The sequence below is a fragment of the Capra hircus genome, chromosome 1 (assembly GCF_001704415.2).
Source record: "Capra hircus breed San Clemente chromosome 1, ASM170441v1, whole genome shotgun sequence".
In the NCBI taxonomy this organism is placed as follows: Eukaryota; Metazoa; Chordata; class Mammalia; order Artiodactyla; family Bovidae; genus Capra; species Capra hircus.
Window position 1 is genome coordinate 152,749,212 of NC_030808.1, and position 24,746 is coordinate 152,773,957.

Genomic DNA, 24,746 nt, shown 5'->3' on the forward strand with positions numbered 1-24,746 from the left:
CAGCATGGAAAACAATATGGAAATTCCTCAAAAAATTAAAAACAGAACTACCATATAATCTAGCTATCCCCCTTCTGGGTATTTATCCAAAGAATACAAAACACTAATTAGAAAAGATACATGCACACCTATGTTCATCACAGCATTATTTACAATAGCCAAGATATGGAAGCAATGTAAATGTCCATGAATAGGTGAAAGGATAAAGATGAGGTATATAATGGATATTACTTATACATTACTATTTAACTTATATGCAGAGTATCTCATGCAAAATGCTGGGCTGGATGAAGCACAAGCTGGAATCAAGATTGCTGGGAGAAATTTCAGTAATCTCAGATATGCAAATGACACCACCCTTATGGCAAAAAGCAAAGAGGAACTAAAGACCCTTCTGATTAAAGTGAAAGACGAGAGTGAAAAAAGTTGGCTTGAAACTCAACAATCAGGAAACTAAGATCATGGCATCCAGTCCCATCACTTCATGACAAATAGATGGGGAAACAATGGAAACAGTGAAAGACTTTATTTTTGGAGGGCTCCAAAATCACTGCAGATGGTGACTGCAGCCATGAAATTAAAAGACGCTTACTCCTTGGAAGGAAAGTTATGACCAACATAGACAGCATATTAAAAAGCAGAAACATTACTTTGCCAACAAAGGTCCATCTAATCAAAACTATGTTTTTTCCAGTAGTCGTGTATGGATGTGAGAGTTGAACCATAAAGAAAGCTGAGCACTGAAGAATTGATGCTTTTGAACTGTGGTGTTGGAGAAGACTCTTGAGAGTCCTTGGACTGCAAGGAGATCCAACCAGTCCATCCTAAAGGAAATCAGTTCTGAATATTCATGAAGGACTGATGCTGAAGCTGAAACTCCAATACTTTGGCCACCTGACGAGAAGAACTGACTCAATGGAGAAAAACCCTGATGCTGGGAAAGACTGAAGGCAGGAGGAGAAGGGGATGACAGAGGACAGGGGACGTGAGTTTGAGCAAGAAGCTTCGGATGTTGGGGATAGAAGCCTGGTGTGCTGCAGTCCATGGGCTCACAAAGAGTCAGCCACGACTGAGTGACTGAACTGACTGACTGACTTATCCATTAAAAAAAAAAGGTGAAAATCTGCCCTTGTGAAAACATGGGTGAACTTTGAGGGCATTATGCAAAGTAATTCAGACAGAGAAAGACAAATACTGTATGCCTTCACTCATGGATGGAATATAAAAAATAAAAACCAAAATAAATGAATAAACCAAACAAAAACTAACAGAGAACAAAGTAATGATTAGCAGAGGGGAAGGGGTGGGGACAGGAGACAGAAGTGGTAAACATGCTGTAGTACATACAGAGATAGAAATGCAATGTTGTACACATGAAACTTACAGAATGTGATAAACCAATGTTACCACAATAAACATATATTTTTTAAAAAAAGAAAAAGCTATCAAACTTTTAATCCAGAAATTGAAGCAAGAGAAAAGGTTGCCTCTCCAGATTAATCTATATGACAAAGTTTATGGAGACTTTTGAGTACTTTTTAGGTAACAGGATATAAAAAATATCATGCTCGACAGTAACTACTTTCATTCTAGGCTTTTAGAACAAGCCTTTGTGTTAGAAACAACTGCTTCCCGATTTCCCTTTCAAAATAGTTTAACTGTCCTGTGCTGCATGTTTCAATATTATCTGTGGCCTTAAATCCTTAACAGTAGAAAAGACATACCTTTAACTTTATAACAAACAAATTATGAAACCATCACCAATTAAGAATTTGAACTTAAATTTACTAGGTAAAAGTGAACTTTAGTTGTGGGAGCAGTAACTCCATCTAGACTTTGCTTTAAAGAATCCTGGTGATTTTTCTTAAAATCAGCATCACACAAGGAAAGTGGATGGATGAATCAATTAATAGTATAACTAAGAACTGGGTTTATGGATATGAGTGGGAATCAAACCTAAAGTACTTGAGAACTGTAATCACTGTGTACCATATACTGTAATACACTAAAAAAAAAAAAAATGATTGGTTTAAGTAACTGAAGATTTCATTAGCTTTTACTTTAAATTAGAAGTATTACTCAATGATTAGTTTGATGTGACTTGTCCATAGGAGACATTATCCAAAACAAAAAGGCTTAACCCTATTTCGTCCAGGCACAGAACATTTTCAGGTGCGTCTTATTCTAGCCCACGGAGAGTGCATTCACTGAATTTTATATTAGGCTAGAGAAACAAAAAGGAAATAAAATGCTGAGAAACCTAATACACCCCAAACCTAACTACTTGGATTATCTGCTCTTTTTTCCCCCCACTACCACAATCAGTGTTCACTTGCATTCATGTATAATTGACCCTGGTGGGACTACTGGGCTTCCCTGGTGGTTCTGACAGTGCAATGCGGGAGATTTGGCTTCCGTCCCTGGGTTGGGAGGTTCCCCTGGAGAAGGGCATGGCAACCCACTCCAGTCTTCTTGCCTGGAGAATCGCCATGGACTGAGGAACCTGGCGGGCTCTCTCAGGGTCGCAAAGAGTCGGACACCACTGAGCAACTAAAGCACAGCACAGTGGGACTATGCACACAAAAAGTTACCAACTGTTATATGACTGTAAGACACAATTCTACACATAAATAAGTCATCATTATATATACAAGGATCATTTAAAGATGTACTCATTGCTATTCGAACTTCAGCTTAGTAATTAATATATGCAGTTTACACTAAATGAAAAGGTTTTACATATGTTCTGAATTACAGCAGTAGCCACCTAACGAATCTTGGGTGTCCCTATTTGTCTTTTATAATCTACCCTTCTAAAACCTGTAATTTAGCAGTTATTTAACTTTAGGGTTTCATGTACCTCTCAAAGGACCTAATGAAACTATGAACTGTCTTGAAAAAAGTACACATATACACATTCCCTCATTCCCTCTGAAGCCCTTCACAGAGCCTACATCAGACTTCCCATCAGTCAAAACTTCTTAACCTTGTACTCTGAGTACTTCATAATGTAGTCACTGTTAATTCAACTAATCTATCTCCAGTCCTTTCCAACTACAACCACCAATCAGGTCTACCTCCTCACTGTGTGTGTGTATCCTCAGTTATGCCTGACTCTTTGCAAACCCATGGACTGTAGCTCACCAGGCTCCTCTGTCCATGAGATTCTCCAGACAACAATACTGGAGTGGGTTGCCATGCCCTCCTCCAGGGGATCTTCCCGATCCGGGGATCGAACCCAGGTCTCTGACATTGCAGGCGGATTCTTTACTGTCTGAGCCAAACACCATCCTTTATTTCTGGCTTGCCTTCAGGGATTTCCCTTGCTGCTTTCCTGCACCGATGTCTGCTTTCGACAAAGTCTTTCTGTGAACCTCAAACACCTCCCTAGCCATGAGGGTTTCCGTCTTCCTAAAATCAAATCATCTGATTCTTTCTGAATTTGGAATCATGTTATCTGCAACTCTTACAAAGCACTGCATGTTCCACACTGTATCATAAAAGGTATTAAAAAAAAATTAAGAAACATTTAGACTTAAAAAACTTATTTTTAAACTATATGTTAGTTACATTTTCAGAGAATATGCCCCATGTTTTCCTTCAGCCTCTCTAAAGCTTTTCACATGAAGCGTCTCCAACTCTGTGCATTGATTTGTGTGTGTCTTCAGCTAGTGGCTCAAAAGGTTAAAAAAAAAAAAAATGCCTGCAATGAAGGAGACACAGGTTCAACCCCTGGGTCAGGATGATTCCCGGAAAAGGAAATGGCAACCACTCCAGTATTCTTGCCTGAAGAATTCCATGCATAGTCCATGGGGTCACAAAGAGTTGGACATGAATGAGTGACTAATACTTTCACTCAGTTTCTAGCCAGTAAGACTCTTCAGTGCAGAGACAGCAGCGACTGCAACTCTGTGTCCCCCACAGTATCCAACACAAAGTAAGGAGACACTTGATATGGAACACCTGAACATCTGAGCACCAGTGTCTTTTGAGCACATCACACATCCTGCATCCCCAATTACAAGGGTTTCAGAACCATTTTTTTTTCCTACTGAAAAGTCAAATAATGTTCTACCCTTGACAAGATAAGTGAAATACTTAACAAGTAAGAAGTTACTAACTATCCAAAATAGTGATTTAAATCCATCCAACATGTACTCATTGATATGTCAACTCTGCTCCAAAAAAAAGACTTTTCAATATATCAAGTTCAGTTCAGTTCAGTCGCTCAGTTGTGTCCAACTCTTTGTGACCCCATGAACCACAGCACGCCAGGCCTCCCTGTCCATCACCAATGCCCGGAGTTTACCCAAACTCATGTCCATTGAGTCGGTGATGCCATCCAACCATCTCATCCTCTGTCGTCCCCTTCTCCTCCTGCCTTCAATCTTTCCCAGCATCAGGGGCTTTTCAAATGAGTCAGCTCTTCGAGTCAAGTGGCCAAAGTATTGGAGTTTCAGCTTCAGCATCAGTCCTTCCAATGAACACCTAGGACTGATCTCCTTTAGGATGGACTGGTTGGATCTCCTTGCAGTCCAAGGGACTCTCAAGAGTCTTCTCCAACACCACAGTTCAAAAGCATCAAGTCTTCGGTGCTCAGTTCAGTCATCCATACATGACTACTGGAAAAACCATAGCCTTGACTAGATGGACCTTTGTTGGCAAAGTAATGTCTCTGCTTTTGAACATGCTATCTAGACTGGTCATAACTTTCCTTCCAAGGAGTAAGCATCTTTTAATTTCATGGCTGCAATCACCATCTGCACTCATTTTGGAGCCCAAAAAAATAGTCAGCCACTGTTTCCACTGTTGCCCCATCTATTTGCCATGAAGTGATGGGACCAGATGCCATGATCTTCATTTTCTGAATGTTGAGCTTTAAGCCAACTTTTTCACTCTCCTCTTTCACTTTGATCAAGAGGCTCTTTAGTTCTTCATTTCTGCCGTAATTGTGGTGTCATCTGCATATCTGAAGTTACTGATATTTTTCCTGGCAATCTTGATTCCAGCTTGTGCTTCCTCCAGCCCAGCATTTCTCATGATGTACTCTGCATATAACTTAAATAATATATCAAGAATTCTTATCTAATGAACTTTAACCAAGGAGGCTGACAAAGATGGCTACTACACACACACAAATCCCAAAGTGAAAGTTATTATCCTTTAGTATTACTACAAACAAAATTTAACTCAAAATGAAACAAACTCAAAAAATGGAAACAGAAAACATCCAGATTATAAATATGCACAGAGGCAGTAAAACAGCATGCTACTGCTGCTAAGTCACTTCAGTCATGTCCGACTCTGTGCAACCCCATAGACAAAAGCCCACCAGGGTCCCCCATCCCTGGGATTCTCCAAGCAAGAACACTGGAGTGGGATGCCATTTCCTTCTCCAGTATAAAAGTATGTAAACTTTTTAAAAAATTCTTAAACATGATATAAAAATTTATGACCAACTGATTCATGCTACTGCATGGATGAACCATAAAAATATTATGTATGGTTCAATTTATATGAAATATAGACAAATTTATAGAGACAGAAAGTAGTTAGTGACTACTGGGGGTTAGGAGGAGGGGAAAACAAAAAGTGACTGCTAATGGATTTTTAGAGTAATGAAATGTTCTAGAATTAGGTAATGGCTGTACAATTCTGTGAATATAATTAAAAACTACTGAACATTTTGAAAGGGTAAATTTCACGGTATGCAAATTATATCTCAATTTTTTAATTTTTATAACCACTTTGGCTATTTTATCTGAAAGAAAATTGTTTCTTAATACGAATCTTATCGTATAATAGTTTGATTCTTCAAGCTGATCTACACTAGAGGTTATAAACTGGTCCTCTTAGTTCACTTCATCACTGAGTCATGTCCTACTCTTTGTGACCCCATGGACTGCAGCACACCAGGATTCCTTGTGCTTCACCAACTCTAGGAGCTTGCTGAAATGCACATCCATCAGTTGGTGATGTCATCTAACCACCTCATCCTCTGCCATCCCCTTCTCCTCCTGCTTTCAATCTTTCCCAGCATCAGCGTCTTTTCAAATGAGTTGGCTCTTTGCATCAGGTGGCCAAAGTATTGAAACTTCAGCATCAGTCCTTCCAATTAGTATTCAGGACTGATTTCCTTTAGGGTTGACAGGTTTGATCTTGCAGTCCAAGGGACTCTCAAGAGTCTTCTCCAACACCACAGTTCAAAAACAGCACTTCTTCAGCGCTCAGTCTTCTTTATGGTCCAACTCTCACATCCATACATGACTACTGGAAAAACTGTAGCTTCGACTGGACAAACCTCTGTTGCCAAGTAATGTCTCTGCTTTTGAATATGCTGTCTAGATCGGTCATAGCTTTTCTTCCAAGGAGCAATCATCTTTTAGTTTCACGGCTGCAGTCATCACTGCAGTGATTTGGGAGCCGAAGAAAATAAAGTCTCTCATTGTTTCCATTGTTTCCCCATCTATTTCCCATGAAGCGATGGGACCAGATGCCATCATCTTCATTTTCTGAATATTGAGTTTTAAGCCAGGTTTTTCACTCTCCTTTCACTTTCATCAAGAGGGTCTTTAGTTTCTCTTTGCTTTCTGCCATAAGGGTGGTGTCATCGCCATATCTGAGGTCATTGATATTTCTCCCGGCAATCTTTTTCGAAGCTTGTGCTTCATCCAGCCCAGCATATCGCATGATGTACTCTGCATATAAGTTAAATAAGCAGAGTGACAATATACAGCCTTGACAGACTCCTTTGCCACATTGGAACCATTCCATTGTTCCATGTCCAGTTCTAACTGTTGCTTCCTGACCTGCATAGATGGCTCAGGAGACAGGTCAGGTTGTGTGGTATTTCCATCTCTTTAAGAATTTTCCACAGTCTGTTGTGATCCACACAGTTAAAGGCTTTGGTGTACTCAATAAAGGAGATGTTTTTCTGGAACTCTCTTGCTTTTTCGATGATCTGATCAATGCTGGCAATCTTATCTCTGGTTTATCTGCCTTTGAATAGCTTGAACATCTGCAAGTTCTAGGTTCACATACTGTTGAAGCTTAGCTTGGAGAACTTTGAGCATTACTTTGTTAGCATGTGAAATGAGTACAATTGTGCAGTAGTTTGAACATTCTTTGGCATTGCCTTTCTTTGGGATTGGAATGAAAACTGACCTTTTCCAGTCCTGTGGCCACTGCTGAGTTTTCCAAATTTGCTGGCATATTGAGTGCAGCACTTTCACAGCATCATCTTTTAGGACCTGAAATAGCTCAGTTGGAATTCCATCACTTCCACTAACTTTGTTTGTAGTGATGCTTCCTAAGGCCCACTTAACTTTGAAGTGCAGGATGTCTGGCTCTAGGTGAGTGATCATACCATTGTGCTTATCTGGGACAAGATCTTTTTTGTATAGTTCTGCATATTCTTGCCACCTTTTCTTAATATCGTCTGCTTCTTTTAGATCCATATCTTTTCTGTCCTTTATTGTGCTCATCTTTGCATGAAATGTTCCCTTGGTATCTCTAATTTTCTTGAAGAGATCTCTAGTCTTTCCCATTCTATTGTTTTCCTCTATTTCTTTGCACTGATCACAGAGAAGGCATTCTTATCTCTCCTTGCTATTCTCTGGAACTCTGCATTTCCTACTAACCCCCTTTTATTTATTTTTTTTTTTTTTCTAACCCCCTTTTAAAACCACAGCTTTAAGATTTCCTCAATGGTAACTACCAACTTGCCAACATTTATAAATAGAAAATTTTCATAAGAATCTGTATTTCTGGCTTCCTACAAAAACAACTGGAGTTCTCAGAATACTAGGCACACCTTCCCAGCGACAACGAACTGGAGCTGATTAGCAGCTAACATACCTGTTATCTGCCATGATCTCCATCATTCCCAATTGTCTCCTAGATACTGAAGCCAAGTATCAGCTGCCATTCAGCTCCCTGTTTGTGAGTTTTTATCCTTTATCCAAACAAAGACCATCTACCTTTCTTATTAACGTATATTATGAATCACTGCCGATAAAATATAACCCTGTAATTGGTCTAAGGGTACAAATGTCCAGCTATAAGATGAGAAAGTTCTGGAGGTCTAGTGAATAGCGCAGTGAGTATAATTTACAATGCTCTACTGTATATACGTAATTGAAAGCTGCTATAAGACATAGACCTCAAATACTGAAAGTTGTTACAAGACATAGATCTTATATATCATTTACACACAAAATGATAATTACATGAAGGGACAGATTGACTGTAGCCACGAAATTAAAAGATGCTTGCTCCTTGGGAGGAAAACCATGACAAACTTAGCGTATTAAAAAGCAGAGACATCACTTTGCCGACAAAGGTCCAGAGAGACAAAGGTATGGTTTTTCCAGTAGTCATGTATGGATGTGAGAGTTGGACTATAAAGAAAGCTGCGTGTTGAAGAATTAATGCTTTCTAATTATGGTGCTGAAAAAGACTCTTTAGAGTCCCTTGGACTGCAAGGAGATACAACCAGTCAGTCCTAAAGGAAATCAACCCTGAATATTCATTGAAAGGATTAATGCTAAAGGTAAAGCTTTGATACTTTGGCCACCAGATGCAAAGAGATGACTCACTGGAAAAGACCCTGATGCTGGGAAAGATTGAAGGCAAAAAGAGAAGTGGGTGGCAGAGGATGAGATGGTTAGATAGCATCACCGACTCAGCAGACATAAATCTGACCAAGCTCCGGAAGATAGTGAAGGACAAAGGAGCCTGTCATACTGCAGTCCATGGGGCTGCAAAGAGTGAGACACAACTTAGTAACTGAACAAGAACATGGAAGTGTTGACTAACTTACTGCAGTAACCCATTTCACAACACATTCATGTATCAGAGCAGTGTCGTACATTTCAAACTCACATATGTTATGTATGAATAATACCTCCACAAAGTTGGAAAATGTACAAAAAAGATCTTCACGACTCAGATAATCACGATGGTATGACTACTCACACTCACCTAGAGCCAGACCTCCTGGAATGTGAAGTCAAGTGGGCCTTAGGAAGCATCATTACGAACAAAGTTAGTGGAGGTATGGCATTCCAGTTGAGCTGTTTCAAATTCTAAAAGATGACGCTGTGAAAGTGCTGCACTCAATAAGTCAGTATATTTGGAAAACTCAGCAGTGGCCACAGGACTGGAAAAGGCCAGTTTTCATTCCAATCCCAAAGAAAGGCAATGCCAAAGAATGCTCAAACAAGCGCACAATTGCTCTCATCTCACACACTAATAAAGTAATACTCAAAATTCTCCAAGCCAGGGTTCAGCAATACATGAACCATGAATAATACGTGAACCGTGAACTTCCAGATGTTCAAGCTGGTTTTGGAAAAGGCAGAGGAAACAGAGATCATCTGTTAGAGCACTGAAAAAGCAAGAGAAACATGTTCCAGAAAAACATCTATTTCTGCTTTATTGACTATAGCAAAGCCTTTGACTGTGTGGATCACAACAAACTGTGGAAAATTCTTAAAGAGATGGGAATAGCACACCACCTGACCTGTCTCTTGAGACCTGTATGCAGGTCAGGAAGCAACAGTTAGAACTGGACATGGAACAATGGAATGGTTCCAATGTGGCAAAGGAGTCTGTCAAGGCTGTATATTGTCACTCTGCTTATTTAACTTATATGCAGAATACATCATGCGATATGCTGGGCTGGATGAAGCACAAGCTGCAATCAATAGCTGCAAGCACAGCTTGCAAACAAGCTGCCGGGAGAAATATCAATGACCTCAGATATGGTGATGACACCACCCTTATGGCAGAAAGCAAAGAGGAACTAAAGACCCTCTTGATGAAAGTGAAAGGAGAGTGAAAAACCTGGCTTAAAACTCAATATTCAGAAAACGAAGATGATGGCATCCAGTCCCATCACTTCATGGGAAATAGATGGGGAAACAATGGAAACAATGAGAGACTTTATTTTCTTCGGCTCCCAAATCACTGCAGTGATGACTGCAGCCATGAAACTAAAAGATGCTTACTCCTTGAAAGGAAAGTTATGACCAGTCTAGACAGCATATTCAAAAGCAGAGGTATCACTTTGCCAACAAAGGTCCATCTAGTCAAAGCTATAGTTTTTCCAGTAGTCATGTATGGATATGAGAGTTGGACTATAAAGAAAGCTGAGCGCCAAAGAATTGATGCTTTTGAACTGTGGTGTTGGAGAAGACTCTTGAGAGTCCCTTGGACTGCAAGGAGATCCAACCAGTTCATCCTAAAGGAGATCAGTCCAGGGTGTTCATTGGAAGGACTGATGCTGAAGCTGAAACTCCAGTACTTTGGCCACCTGATGCGAAGAGCTGACTCATTTGGAAAGACCCTGATGCTGGGAGGGATTGAGGGCAGGAGGAAAAGGGGACAACAGAGGATGAGATGGTTGGATGGCATCACCGACTCAATGGACATGGGTTTGGGTGGACTCCGGGAGTTGGTGATGGACAGGGAGGCCTGGTATACTGCGGTTCATCGGGGTGCAAAGAGTCAGACACAACTGAGCAACTGAACTGAACTGAAAAGCTGGAAAATAAATACATTTTAAATGCAACCATGCAAGGAGAAAAAAACTTGACAGTGACACCTGTTGAATAAAACCCTGCAATTGTTACAGATTCATGCTGTATAAACACATCAAAGTGGGAGAAAAGTCTAGGGGAAAATTCATGTTTCCACTACTACAAACAGCAGACATTCCTTTTATTTCATTTACAGTTATTTTCACCTACAAATAAAAAATAGTACAGTAATAACTCTTTACCCCCATATTGGGGTTGGCACAAAATGAGGGAGAGCTGTCTCATTCACTGATTGGATAGGAAACCAAACTACTGTGTTTACTCACTGATTCTATGTTTAAACCAACTATAACCCCCCTGACACTTATGTGCACAAAGAGAAACAACCCCTACCTATGTTTAGTTTCTATGTAACCGACTGTAACAATGGAAAAAAGCAAAATACAGTGTAAATATGGAAATAACAAGAGAAAAGCTCAAGTGAAAATGAGGACTGAGTAAAATGCTGTCAAGCACCTTCCAGCTTTACAATTCTGTGTATTTAAACAGATTTCCTCCTTTCCTCCAAGTAAAATAATTCATCTAGCTGAATGGCCTGTTCGTAGACGGAAAAGGTTAAAATGGTATTTGCAAGCTTCCCTGGGGGCTCAGTTGTAAAGAATTTACCTGCCAAAGCAGGAGACAGGCGTTCAATCTCTGATCCGGGAAGATCCAAAATGCCTAGGATCAACTAGGCCCGTGGGCCACAATTATTGAGCCTGTACTCTACAGTTTGGGAGCTGCAGTCACTGAAGCCTGTGCTCTAGAGTCTGTGCTCCACAGCGAGAGAAACCACTGCAATGAAAAGCCTGTGCACTCTCTATCGGGGCTCAGTGGTCAAGAATTTGCAAGCCAATGCAGGGGACTCAAGAGATGAGGTTCCACTCCTGGGTGGGAAAGATCCTCCAGAGAAGGAAATGGCAACTCACTCAGGTATTCCTGCCTGAAAAATTCCATGGACAGAGGAACCTGGTGGGCTACAGTACATGGGGGCTGCAAAGAATTGGACAGGACTAAGCACGCACCCGTTCACTTAAAGCCCGTGCAGCAACGAAGACACCCAGCACCACCAAAAATGAATAAAATTGTTTTTTTAAAAATATATTTGCATTCCATTTCATTTTTACCATTACTTTCAATAGCTAATAAAATATCAACATATAAGATGACTTCTAAAAGTGGCTATTCCCTTTTAACCAGGCAAAAACAAACTCACTTTTAGAAGTCTTCCAAAAGACAGACCAAATGAGCCAACTGCTAGTAGTTTAGAGGTAAACCCTAACACTCTTTCCCCCATCTGAGCCATGCCACTTCATTAACTCGCCCAAATATCTTCAAGTTTACAGGTGACATTTTACATATCATCCTTAGTTCAGTTCAGTCACTCAGTCATATCCAAGTCTTTGCGACCCCATGGACTGCAGCACACCAGGCCTCTCTCCATCACCAACTCCCGGAGCTTACTCAAACTCATGTCCATTGAGTCAGTGATACCATCCAACCATCTCATCCTCTGTTATCCCCTTCTCCTTCAGCCTTCAATCCTTCCCAGTATCAGGCTCTATTCAAATGCAAAATCTTTATCATCCTTACCATGGACATTATATCTAAAACTGGAGTAGCATCACAATTGCTTCATAACTGCAGTTTCTAAATACACAAAGGTGCCACTAGGTTTTATGTGCAACTGAAACTACAACCCTGTTTCTGTAAAATGAGATGCTGTCTTTACTAAAAGTTAACCAAGTTTCTAATGCACACAATGATCCAAATAACTTTCTTCAAAAGTGTAGGACTAAAAACAAAAACTGTTACCTCAACTATAAGTTATGGAAACACAACGCGCCACTGGATCAGTAAAGATTAGTGTAGTACCTAGATCAGAGTTTCACACCATTAAAAGCATAACGTGAATGAACTGTACAGTAATTAGCATGAATTGGTTTATGCTTTACCTGTTATTCTTTAATAGTGCTGCCCCATAGAACTTTTTGATATCATCTGTGCTGTGCAATACCACAGTCAAGAGCCCCACAGGGTATGGGACAGTTGAAATGTGGCTAGCAGGAATGAAGAACCGAATTTATTTTATTTAAAATTAAAGTTAATTTAAGTTGCCACATGTGGCTACTGGCTTTCATGTTGGACAATGCGGTTCAACGATTTGAAATACAATGTATAAACTTGACTAAATGCTACAGTTTTTCAAAGTATCAAGTCTTGATGACCTTAACACCAACTAAAACCTTCCTGATATCAAATGATACATACACAAGTTCAACCATCGGCCTCCACAGAAAAGTCACTAATGACATGACACTACTTAGATTCAAACTTTAAGGTACAATATTTGCTAAGAGACAATATTGAAAAATACATCTCAAGATTCCCCCCCCGCCCGTTTTTCAAAAGGGGATTTCACTTCTGAAACAGTTTCCCAATGCATCCAACTACCTTTCCTTTAAATCTGCTTAATACCTTCTGTTCAGAAAAACAAATGGCAAAAAACCAAATTCTCAGGAAGAATAAGCCTACTGCGACTCGGTGTATTTCACACGTTCATTTCCTCTTTCCTTCAGAGGAGATTTCAAATGTTTGCATTCGCCTAGTCTTGCTACCCATCATTCAACGTTTTAAGGTAGACAAATCATTCCGATATAGTGGCGATTTCGTCCCTAGACACAAAAGTATCTCCTCCATCAAAGAGGGTCACGATTCTTTCCCGCACTTCAGGTGCTCGTGAACCCGCTCTTCCTGAGTCAAGAAAAGTAACCAAAATGGTGCACAAAACGTCAGAAGAAAACGAGTCTGGGAACTTGCACGGTGAATAACTTAGTCCTCGAGCGAAAAAAAAAACCAACCTCCTTTGACCCGGAGAGGCGGCCTCCAACTTACCCGGCGACGCCAACAGGCGGACAAGGTCGTGACCCGCGGTCCCGGCCGCGGGCGGCGCCCGGCCCGGGCGGCGGGAAGCCACCTGTTAGGCCCGGGCCTCACTCACCTGGAGGAGCGGAGGCGCGGACCCGGACGCGGGCGCCCGGCGCGAGCGCGGACCCGCCCCTCAGGCGGCGGCGGCGGCCGGAGGCGGCGGCACGTGGGCTCCCCCGGGCCGGGCGGCTCTGACAGGCGGACCCCGCGACCCCCGGGGCGCCCCCGCCGGCCTCGCGCCGCCCAGCCCAGCGGGCGCCCCGCGGCCCGCCCCGCCGGCGCCCCCGCCCCGCTGCCTTTCCCTCACACGCCCGGAGCCCGCCGCCCCTCGCCTACCTGGTCGCGGAGTTTGAGGAACGCCATGGCGGTCGCCGCCGCCCGGCCGGCGCTGCCGCCTCAGGAGCCTCTCCAGCGCCCGGAGCCGGCAGGTCGGCGGCCGTGCGCTGAGGAGTCCGCGGGCAGGGGGGCGGCGCCGCCTCCCCGCCTCCAGCCGCCGCCGCCGCCGCCGCCGAGAGGTGAGGAACCGGAGGGTCCCGCCTCCTCGGCGAGGACTCCCCGCCCTCTTGCTTCCTTTCTTTCTCTACCCCGTCCGCCGCCTCCTCAGCCGCCGCCGCCTCACGCCCCCTTTCCCCGACACAGCCGAGCGGCCCCCGCGGCCCCGCCGCTCCAGCCCGCGGCCGCCGCGGCATCCAAACTCCACTCCACAATATTACCACCACCGCCCGCCGCGATTGGCGGCCGCGCGGGGGAGAGGCCAGAGTAAGCCGGGCGCCCATTGGCCACGCCGCCGCGCTCGCCCGGGGCCCCGCCTCCCGGACGGGGCGGGGCCGGGCAGGAAGCGGCGAGGGTGGGCGCGGAGCCGCGAGCGCCGGGCGGGGGGCGGGTGTGAGGGAGAGCCGCGCGGAGCCGGGGGAGGGGCGGCCAGGTGCCGGGGCGCGCGCCCGGGGCGCGGGGGGCGGAGCCCGGCAGGGGGTGCGGGTCCCGGCTCCGTCAGTGACTGCCCGGGGCTCGCGCGTGAGGGGAGCCGGGCAGACGCCCGCCCCCTTCAAAGCCTGAGGAGGCTGCGGGGACCGGGTGAGGGGCTGGAAAGGGCGTGAGGGGTGGGGGGCGCTCAGGCCCTGCCGCCTTCCCGGGAGCGGCGAGGGCACGGGGGCCAAGCCGACTCTCACGTCTGGGCTTCCTCGGGGTGCACAAAACCCGAGGGAGCGGACTGAGACGTGGTCCCCGGGAGGCGGCTGTCCCCCCTCGGGTGGCCGCGCGGGAGGGCAGAGGCCGGAGGGGAAGGGGCCGAGCCAAGTGGCCGAGTCTGACACGTCGAAGGAGAAGGAGCTCTCTTCTCTCCGACCCTTGGCCCTCCGCACCTGAGGAGGTTAGAAAAGGGGGGCGTCCGGGGATGGCTGCCCTCCCCCGGGGGGCGCAGCACCCGTGGGCGGGGGAGGGGACGACGACGCCGGCCTTCTGGGCGGAACGGCAGCATCTCTGCAGCCAAACTGGCTGTGGGCGCCCGAGTCTTTCTCTCTGCCCCACAGTTCCAATCCGAAGCAAGGCGATGATGGTTCTCTCCCCCCAAAACCTCCTGCCTGGCTTGCATTTTTTTTTTTTTTTCCGCCCTCTTTCTTCTTTCTCATCTGAAGGGTTTTGCCTCCCACTCGAGAGAAATCAATTAAAAAAAAAAAAAAAAAAGATGTGCTGGATGCATCCTTGGATGGAGGAGGAGAGGAATGACTCCCTCACCCTGCTACACACGCCCCCACGCCACCCCACAGCTCTGAAACGGCTTTTCTTTCTTCGGCAGCCGCACTCTGTTGCCATTCCAGGCTTGTGTGGGAGAAGACTGCTGTGCGCCTGTGTCTGTCCGCCCGGGCGACTCCAGCCCTCGGTTAATGAAAGGTACAGATGGTTAGAACACAAATGTGTGACGTCAGGCTTGGTTTTAGAAAGTTCTCTGTTCCCTGCATCAATTGTGTCTCTTGGGACAGACTTATTTAGAGGATCGATTTTGGTCTAATGGCAAGCAGGAAAAAAGGGAACCTATGCCAAGAATGTCAGTATCTTGTAGTTCTACGCTTATTACAAAAAAGCTTCTTTTAGCCCCATAAAAAAGAAACTATCAGAGTTCAAAACGAAAAGCACCGCTGATTGATAGCCTGATCCTTCCAGTATTCTTTGACATACCAAAGGTTCGATTCTGTACAGTTTCTTGTCTAATGACATTTCTCATCATAGATTATACTTCCTACGTAAAATGAAGAGATTTGCGCAACTGCGAGGTAACACTCATGATGAAACCAAACAGCTCTTGCTTTGCATCCTCAGTACCTCTCGCCCCTTCATCAACTCCTGCACGTTAAATAGGGATACTGTTTGCCACCCAGTCTCTCCTTTCAGTTCAGTGAAGGTAAAGGAGTTAACACTGTGAAAACACTTGAGTTCAAAACAGAGATGCCGTGGTAATATTACTGGAGTACTTCTGATCACAAGTTGCCCGTATAAACAGTTACCCATGTGCTGTGTCCGCTACAGAGTTCCTAGTCCAGGAATGTAAGAATTTACTCTCATTCATACACAAGCCTATTAAGCCCCCTGGATGTCTAGCCAGGAATTAATACGTCACCCTATCCCAGCAACCCACTCCCAATAACCTCTTCTAAGTTTAAGTTCTAGAATTGAAAAGCACAACAGGAACTTGATTAGGAACAAGGCAAAGATTCACTTTTGGGAAAACAAATGCCTTTGAGAATGTGAACAAATATCATGGGCCAAAGATGCATTTTAATAGATTTTAGGCTTGAGCTAGTGAAACTTTTCAGGGCTCTTCTGAAGTTTTCTAATTAATAATAGGTGATGAAAGTATTTTATAAGTCACCATCCCCGACAACCTTGCAAATAGAAGGCTCCAAACTCTCCTGATAGGTAATGTTTAATATCCAGGTCAGATCTAACCCTCCTCCACCCTAACCACCATTTAATTTATGTCTTAATTTCACCATTTCTAAAAACTAAGCATAACATTATCTGGCCTACACATCTCATACAACCAAATAAGATAATGATATGAAAGGCTGTAGGAACTCTGCAGAACCGTTCAAATATAATGTTATTATTGTAGCAACTACATTTCCATTATCAGGACAGAGGGTAACAGTCATTCTGAAAAATAGGAATAAGAAATCTATGTAATTTAGCAATAGGATTAAATAAGGGTTATATTCAAATTCTGACAATAATTTTTATCTCTTTATTATAAGATTATTCCAGCCTATATATATATAAAATATTTGAATATTAAATCTATAGTATTGAAAAGTCTTCTGTAATTAAAGCTGATGAGGCCAAGAGCTAGAATGGTATCAGTAACCTCTCTCCAGCTCTTGTCACCCCATCCTTTTCTGTCACTTTCATTCTCCTTTACTGCACCCAGCCTCTGAACTCACATCTTAAGTACTCTGCCGTCTGTTTCCTTTTCAAAAGGAAACCTCAAAGTTTAAAAGTATCAAGAAATAACTAAAAAGTTAGGCTAGACTCCTGTGCCCATGCTTCAGCCAATTACTACAACAAGCAGGATCTGAGAATTGACAATAGCAGGATCTGAGAATGGATGATAGCTTCCATACAGTTGTTCAGTTGCTCAGTTGTGACCAACTCTTTGCAACCCCATGGATTGCAGCACACCAGGCTTCCCTGTCCTTCACCATCTCCCAGAGTTTGCTCAAATTCATGTTCATTGAGTCGGTAATGCCACCCAACCATCTCATCCTCTGTCATGCCCTTCGCTTGCCTTCAATCTTTCCCACCATAAGGATCTTTTCCAGTGAATTGGCTCTTCCTGTCAGGTGGCCAGACTATTGGAGCTTCAGCTTCAGCATCAATCCTTCCAATGAATATTCAGGATTGATTTCCTTTAGGATTAACTGGTTGGATCTCCTTGCAGTCCAAGGAACTCAAGAGTTTTCTCCAACACCACAGTTGAAAGCATCATTTCTTTGGTGCTTAGCCTTGTTTATGGTCCAACTTTCACATCCATACATGACTACTGGAAAAACCACAGCTTTGACTGTACAGACCTTTGATGGCAAAGTAACTTCTCTGTTTTTTACTATGCTGTCTAGATTTGTCACAGCTTTTCTTCCAAGAAGCAAGTGTCTCCTAATTTCATGGCTGCAGTCATGGTTTGGAGCCCAAGAAAATCAAGTCTGTCACTGTTTCCAATGTTTCCGCATCTATTTGTCATGAAGTGATGGGACCCGATGCCATGATTTTAGGTTTTTGAATGCTGAGTTTTAAGCCAGTTTTTTCACTCTCCTCTTTCACTTTCCTCTAGAGGCTCTTTAGTTCCTCTTTGCTTTCTGTGGTATCATCTGCATATGTGAGGTTATTGATATTTCTCCAGGAAATCTTGATTCCAGCTTGTGTTTCATCCAGCCCAGCGTTTCGCATGATGTACTCTGCATAGAAGTTAAATAAGCAAGGTAACAATATACAGCCTTGATGGACTCCTTTCCCAATTTGGAACCAGTCCATTGTTCATGTTCAGTTCTAACTGTTGCTTCTTGACCTATATGCAGATTTTGCAGGAGGCATGTAAGATAGTCTGGTATTCCCATCTCTTTAAGGATTTCCCACAGTTTGTTGTGATCCGCACAGTGAAAGGCTTTGGTGTAGTCAATGAAGTAGAGGTAGTTGTTTTTCTGGAACTCTCTTGCTTTTTTGATGATCCAGTGGATGTTGGCAATTTGATCTCTGGTTCCTCTGCCTTTTCTAAAACCAGCTAGTACATCTGGAAGTTCACAGTTCACGTACTGTTGAAGCCTGGCTTGGAGAATCTTGAGCATTACTTTGCTACCATGTAAGATGAGTGTAATTTAGCGGTAGTTTGAGCATTCTTTGGCTTTGCCTTTCTTCGGGATTGGAATGAAAACTGACCTTTTCCAGTCCTGTGGCCACTGCTGAAATTTCCAAATTTGCTGGCATATTGAGTACAGCACTTTCACAACATCATCTTTTAGGATTTGAAATAGCTCAACTGGAATTCCATCACCTCTACTACCTTTGTTCGTAGTGTTGCCTCCTAAGGCCCACTTGACTTCACATTCCAGGATGTCTGGCTCTAGGTGAGTGATCACACCATCATGGTTATCTGGCTCATTAAGATCTTCTTTGTATAGTTCTTTTGTGTATTCTTGCCACCTTTTCTTAGTATCTTCTGCTTCTGTTAGGTCCATGCCGTTTCTGTCCTTTATTGTGCCCATCTTTGCATGAAATATTTCCTTGTACCTATAGTTTTCTTGAAGAGATCTCTATTCTTTCCCATTCTGTTTTTTTCCTCTATTTCTTTGCACTGATCACTGAGGAAGGCTTTCTTATCTCTCCTTGCTATTCTTTGGAACTCTGCATTCATATGGGTATACCTTAGCTTTTCTCCTTTGCCTTTAGCTTCTTTTCTTTTCTCAGCTATTTGTGAGGCCTCCTCAGACAGCCATTTTGCCTTTTTGCATTTCTTTTTCTTGGTGATGCTCTTGATCACTGCCTCTTTTACAATGCTACAAACCTCCGCCCATAGATCTTCAGACACTCTGTCTATTAGATCTAATCCCTTGAATCTATGTGTCTCTTCCACTGAATAATCATTAAGGGATTTGATAGGTCATACCTGAAAGGCCTTGTGATTTTCCCTACTTTGTTAAATTTAAGCCTGAATTTGGCAATAAGGAGTTCATGATCTGTGCCACAGCCAGCTCCTAGTCTTGTTTTTGTTGGCTGTATAGAGCTTCTCCATCTTTGGCTGCAAAGAATATAATCAATCTGATTTCAGTATTGACCATCCAGTGACCAAGTGTAGAGTTGTCTCTTTTGTTCTTTGAAGAGGGTGTTTGCGACGACCAGTGCATGCTCTTGGCAAAACTCTGTTAGCCTGTGCTGTGCTTCATTCTGTACTCCAGGGCCAAACTTGCCTGTTACTCCAGGTGTCTCTTGACTTCCTACTTTTGCATTCCAGTCCCCTATGATGAAAAGGATATCTTTTTTGAGTGTTAGTTCTAGAAGGTCTTGTAGGTTTTCATAGAACTGTTCAACTTCAGCTTCTTCAGCATTACTGGTTGGGGTGTAGACTTGGATTGCTGTAATAGTGAATGGTTTGCCTTGGAAACAAATAGATCATTCTGTCATTTTTGAGACTGCATCCAAGTACTGCATTTCAGACTCTTGTTGACTGTGAGGGCTTATCCATTTCTTCTAATGGATTCTTTCCCACAGTAGTCGATATAATGGTCATCTGAGTTAAATTCACCCATTCCTGTCCATTTTTGTTCACTGATTCCTAATATGTCAATGTTCACTCTTGGTCACCTATTTGGCCACTTCCAATTTGCCTTGATTCATGGACCTAATATTCTGGGTTCATATGCAGTATTGTTCTTTGCAGCATCGGACTTTACTTCCATCACCAGTCACATCCACACCTGGGTGTTGTTTCTGCTTTGACTTGGCCTCTTCATTCCTTCTAGAGCTATTTCTCCACTCTTCTGCAGTAGCACATTGGGCACCTACCGGCTTAAGGATTTTATCTTTCAGTGTCATATCTTTTTGAGTTTTCATATTGTTTATGGGCTTCTCAAGGCAAGAATACTGAAGTGGTTTGCCATTCCCATCTCCAGTGGATCACATCCAGAATTCATGTCTAAAATGATGGAAGGAAAGATATCATGTAGATGTGACCACCTGGGTAATAACTGTGAGCTAGGCAACCACACTCAAGTTACTTGCTGTGCTACAGTGTGGTGGGTATTTACCAGCACTTTACATGGGTTATGTCCTTTAAATTTTTCAGTAACCTTTCAGGGTTGGGAAACTGGGGCCCAAAGATAGATGTGCCCTTAGTAGAGTCTGAATATACAAGGACCTGGAAAGCCAAAAGCTTCCTAGTTTATGTTGTAGGAGATAGACAACTACTGATAACTTTTGAGCAGATAATCCTTATATGATAAAATGATTTTTAAGATGAACCTGAAATATATGGAAAATGCATAAAAGAAATTGCCAAAGCAGCAAAGGTATGTTCAGGGACCTAGAGCATAGAATTGGAAGACCTCATATACATATGAAAGTGTTTCTGGAGATGAGGAAATAAAGCATGAAGCAGAAGCAGTCTCCATAGCAATAATGTGTGAGAATTTGTCAGACTTAATGAGAAATGAGTTATCAGATCAAAGGAAGATGCTTAGGCTCAAGTGGCAAATTTTTTTTTAAAATTGAGACCCATGCATAATAGTGAAATTAGAGAATACCAAAGACTTGGTGTTTCTTACCAAGTAAGAAATGTTCAAAGATACCACTGAGAAAAGTGAACTTATTTAAAAGGAATGACAGCCATCCCATTAGCAAATTTATTAGCAACAATTGGCTACAGAAGACATTGAAAATATCTGCAGTGTATTGAGAGTCCATAACTGAGAAGCTAGAACTCTATTCCTAGCTAAATCATTTTTCTCAAGAGGAAGAACAGAATAAACACATTTTTAAATTTAGGACTTACAGATGGTCATTGAAAAAAATACAAAAGAATACACTCCAACATGAAAAAAGCTGAACCCCAAAGGAATGAGTGAGTGAGTGGGAGAAGGAAGAATAAACAAATAAATCACTGGATATCTTGGTTAATCCAAATCAACAGTGTTTTTTTTTTAAAGACTAGTATTTGGGGATTTTAAAACCCTGTGAAATTAAGTTATTAGCCCTTCAAAATGTGATGAAAAAAAGTCTCACTGTGCGACTGTCTGACTCTTTGTGATCCCATGTACTGTAACCAGCCTGGCTCCTTTGTCCATGGAATTCTCCAAGCAAGAACACTGGAGTGGGTTGCCATTCCCTTCTCCAGGAGATCTTCCCAACCCAGGGATCGAACCTGGGTCTCCTGTGTTGCAAGCAGATTCTTTCCCAACTGAACCACTAGGGAAGCCAAAATGCGGTAGATGATGGCAGAAAGGACTTCTGAGTTAAACATGACTTTTTTTTATTCAGAAGGAGTGAGGTAGTTTTAAATTTTAGATTTTGACAAGCTACTACATTAGTAAAAGTTTTTTGTTTCAAACAAAAAAATCCAAGCAAGAGTTTCTTAAATTGACCTTCTGCGGCTCCCAGAGTCACTGAGAGAGCTGAAAAAAACAAGCCTGGGCTGAGCTTCTAGAAAAAGTGCTCTAAACCGTGTGATAGAGCTAGTGTGATAAAGATACTGCTGCTGTTCCCAATAAGCACCAAATGTTAGCTCAACCTCTCTTTATCTGCTCCCACCATCAGCATCAATGCCAGTTCTGTGTCAGAAACTTAGTCTTGCAGTCACGGCCACCTCCACAAACTGGATGTTGGCCTCTTCCTACACAAGGACAGTGGGAGCCACATGCAGAGCTTATATCCTAACACCCTCACATTTCCACTTGTGCTTCTGGTTAGCAGGGCCAGTGGTATAGGCCTACATCCTAGCTGCAAGGGAGGCAGGGAATTGGAGTTCTCAATTTTATAGTGGGGAATAGGTATCTATAACCAGGGAATCATCCCAAATATAAAAGTCTTTTTAAAAGGTTATGGCAGCCTTGAATATGACAGGATCCGCTAGTGATATACTTACTAAACCTAGAAGGAGATTCACCAAAATAAGAGAAATAGAATGTGTACCTTCTAAACCTATAGAGAGAGAAAAATAAAATGACCTAGAGAAAAGTCCAGGTTAGCAGACAAGAAAGAAAAAAAGCAAACTAAAGTTATGATAAATAGGAAACTCCAATTAGATTGTAGAAAGAAGTCCAAGTATATTCAGTTCAGTTCAGTTCAGTTCAGTCACTCAGTCTTGTCCGACTCTTTGCGACCCCATGAACTGCAGCAGGCCAGGCCTCCCTGTCCATCACCAACTCCCGGAGTTCACCCAAACTTGTGTCCATCGAGTCGGTGATATTATTAATCACAAAAAATATATATGGTTTAGGCCTGTCTTTTAAAAAGTAACAACACCAAAAAGAAAAAGTTGCTCAGTTGTGTCCAACTCTTTGCAACCCTGTGGACTATAACTCACCAGGCTTCTCTGTCCATGGGATTTTCCAGACAGGAATACTGAAGTGGATTACCATTCCCTTCTGCAGGGGATCTTCCTGACCCAGGGATCAAACCCAGGTCTTCTGCATTGCAGGCAGTTTCTTTACCATCTGTGCCAATTGGATCCCCAAAAGCAACAATAACACAACAGATCATTCAGACTGGATTTTTAAAGAAACCCAACTATATGCTGTTTGCAAGATACATGGTTAGAACATAGAAGTGTGAGGAAAGGCGACTAAAGAAAACTATATACCGAGAAAATACTAACGAAAAAGTTGTTCCTCTAGTAACATTAATACCAGATGTAATTTAAGCAAGAAGGATTAATTGAGATAAAGACGTGATTTGTAGGAATCATAAAAGGAACTATCCCCCATGATATATTCATAAACTTGCATGCACTTAACCACATAAAGCAAAATTTAATGGGACTCCATAGAGAAATTGGCAGATGTACCATTTAAAAACTAATAGACAAGCAGACAAAACATTAAAATATCATTAAATCAATAAGCTTCATAGCATGTGAGATAGCATAATCTACAGGAAAAAAATAGTTCATGCTACTCTCCAGACACTAAATACAGCCATTTTACATGTAGACTTTACCAACATATAGGAAAAAATGCCTTTTGTTTGTTATGTTTCACAAAGAAAGAAACTGAAAACCAAGTAAAACCAAGACTGGTGATGACCAAGTGCTGGTCAGTCATCTTGTCTTCCAAACCAACCCTGGACCTGTCCAGTTCTTTGACAAGAGCAATTATTTCAACAACAGGGCCCTTGGAACCATTTCACTGAGTCAAAAGCTCTTCTGAGGGGGTCTCTGCTTAACTGCTTTAATTATCTCTGCTGCTAATTGCTCCACTGTGGTTGAAATACATGGAAAATGCATATAATAGACTGCCTGAGGTAAAAATATACAGTTGTATACAGAGTTTGATATAAACTCTTAAAAACCAAGCAAGCAAATATCTGAACAAAAAAAAAATTGTTTTAGCTCTGAAAGGAAATATTTGTTGTTTAGTCACCTGGTCATATCTGACTTTGTGTGACCCCATGAACTGTAGCCCACCAGGCTCTTCTGTCCATTGGATTTCCCCAGGCAAGAATACTGGAGTATGTTGCCATTTCTTCTTCAAGGGATCTTCCTGACCCAGGGATCAAGCCTGCATTTCCTGCATTGTCAGGGGGTTTCTTTACCACTGAGCCACCAGGGAAGACCATACAAGAAAATAGACTGCAACATTAAATAAAGTTTTGAGTGAAAGAAATATGAATCCTTTTTTTCTATTTTTCTGTATTGTGCATATTTTATTTGGTGAGAATTGTTTGAGTAGTTTACAGATGTATTGGCGCTTCATGATTTCATTACTTCGTTGGAATAAAAAAGGCTTGAGATGTAGAAAATGGCAAAAAGAAAATGTGACTGTATCAATAAGCACATTAAATGTGATTGGACTGAACACCCTACTGAAAAGGCAGATTTTATCAGGCTGAATAAAATACCAAGATCTGACTCTCTGTCACAGGTCAGCAAGAGACACACTGAAATTCAAGGATATAAGTAGATAGAAAGTAAAGGATGGAAAAGATACAATGTGTAAAAAACAGACACAGGAGAATGTAAATGGGTACAACCACTACAAAAAACAATAAGGAGGTTCCTTAGGAAACTGAAGATAGAATTACGGTATGATCAGCAATCCCACTCCTGGATGTATATCCAGACAAAATAGTAATTCAAAAAGATACATGCACCCCTATGTTCACAGAAGCACTATTCACAACAGCCAAGACATGGAAGCAATCTAAATGTCCATCAACAGGTGAATGGATAAAGAAGATGTGGTGCATATATACAATGGAATACTGCTCAGCCATTTAAAAAAAAAAAAATGAGTAATACCATCTGCAGTAACATGAATAGGCGATGGAGCCCCACTCCAGTGCTCTTGACTGGAAAATCCCACAGATGGAGGAGCCTGGTGGGCTGCAGTCCATGGGGTCGCTAGGAGTCGGACACGACTGAGCGACTTCACTTTCACTCTTCACTTTCATGTATTGGAGAAGGAAATGGCAACCCACTCCAGTGTTCTTGCCTGGAGAATCCCAGGGACGGGGGAGCCTGGTGGGCTGCCATCTATGGGGTCG

The 24,746-nt window shown here is 42.5% G+C and overlaps 1 protein-coding gene and 1 long non-coding RNA gene across 3 annotated transcripts in view; one reads left to right on the forward strand and one right to left on the reverse strand.

Annotated features, from left to right (window-relative positions):
- The window catches only part of ANKRD28 (ankyrin repeat domain 28), a 210,187-nt gene extending 196,212 nt beyond the window's left edge, over positions 1-13,975 (reverse strand). Inside the window, exon 1 of one of the 2 annotated variants that reach the window (XM_018053043.1) lies at positions 13,845-13,975. In XM_018053043.1, the coding sequence (XP_017908532.1) occupies positions 13,845-13,871 (27 nt within the window). In that variant the 5' untranslated portion in view covers positions 13,872-13,975. The remainder of the gene's footprint in view (positions 1-13,844) is intronic. The other variant, XM_018053058.1, reaches the window with a different exon arrangement.
- On the forward strand, positions 14,486-24,325 carry LOC108636725. Its single transcript, XR_001918530.1, has 3 exons — positions 14,486-14,877; positions 15,304-15,398; positions 23,698-24,325. It is a non-coding gene; the product is annotated as an uncharacterized LOC108636725 (long non-coding RNA).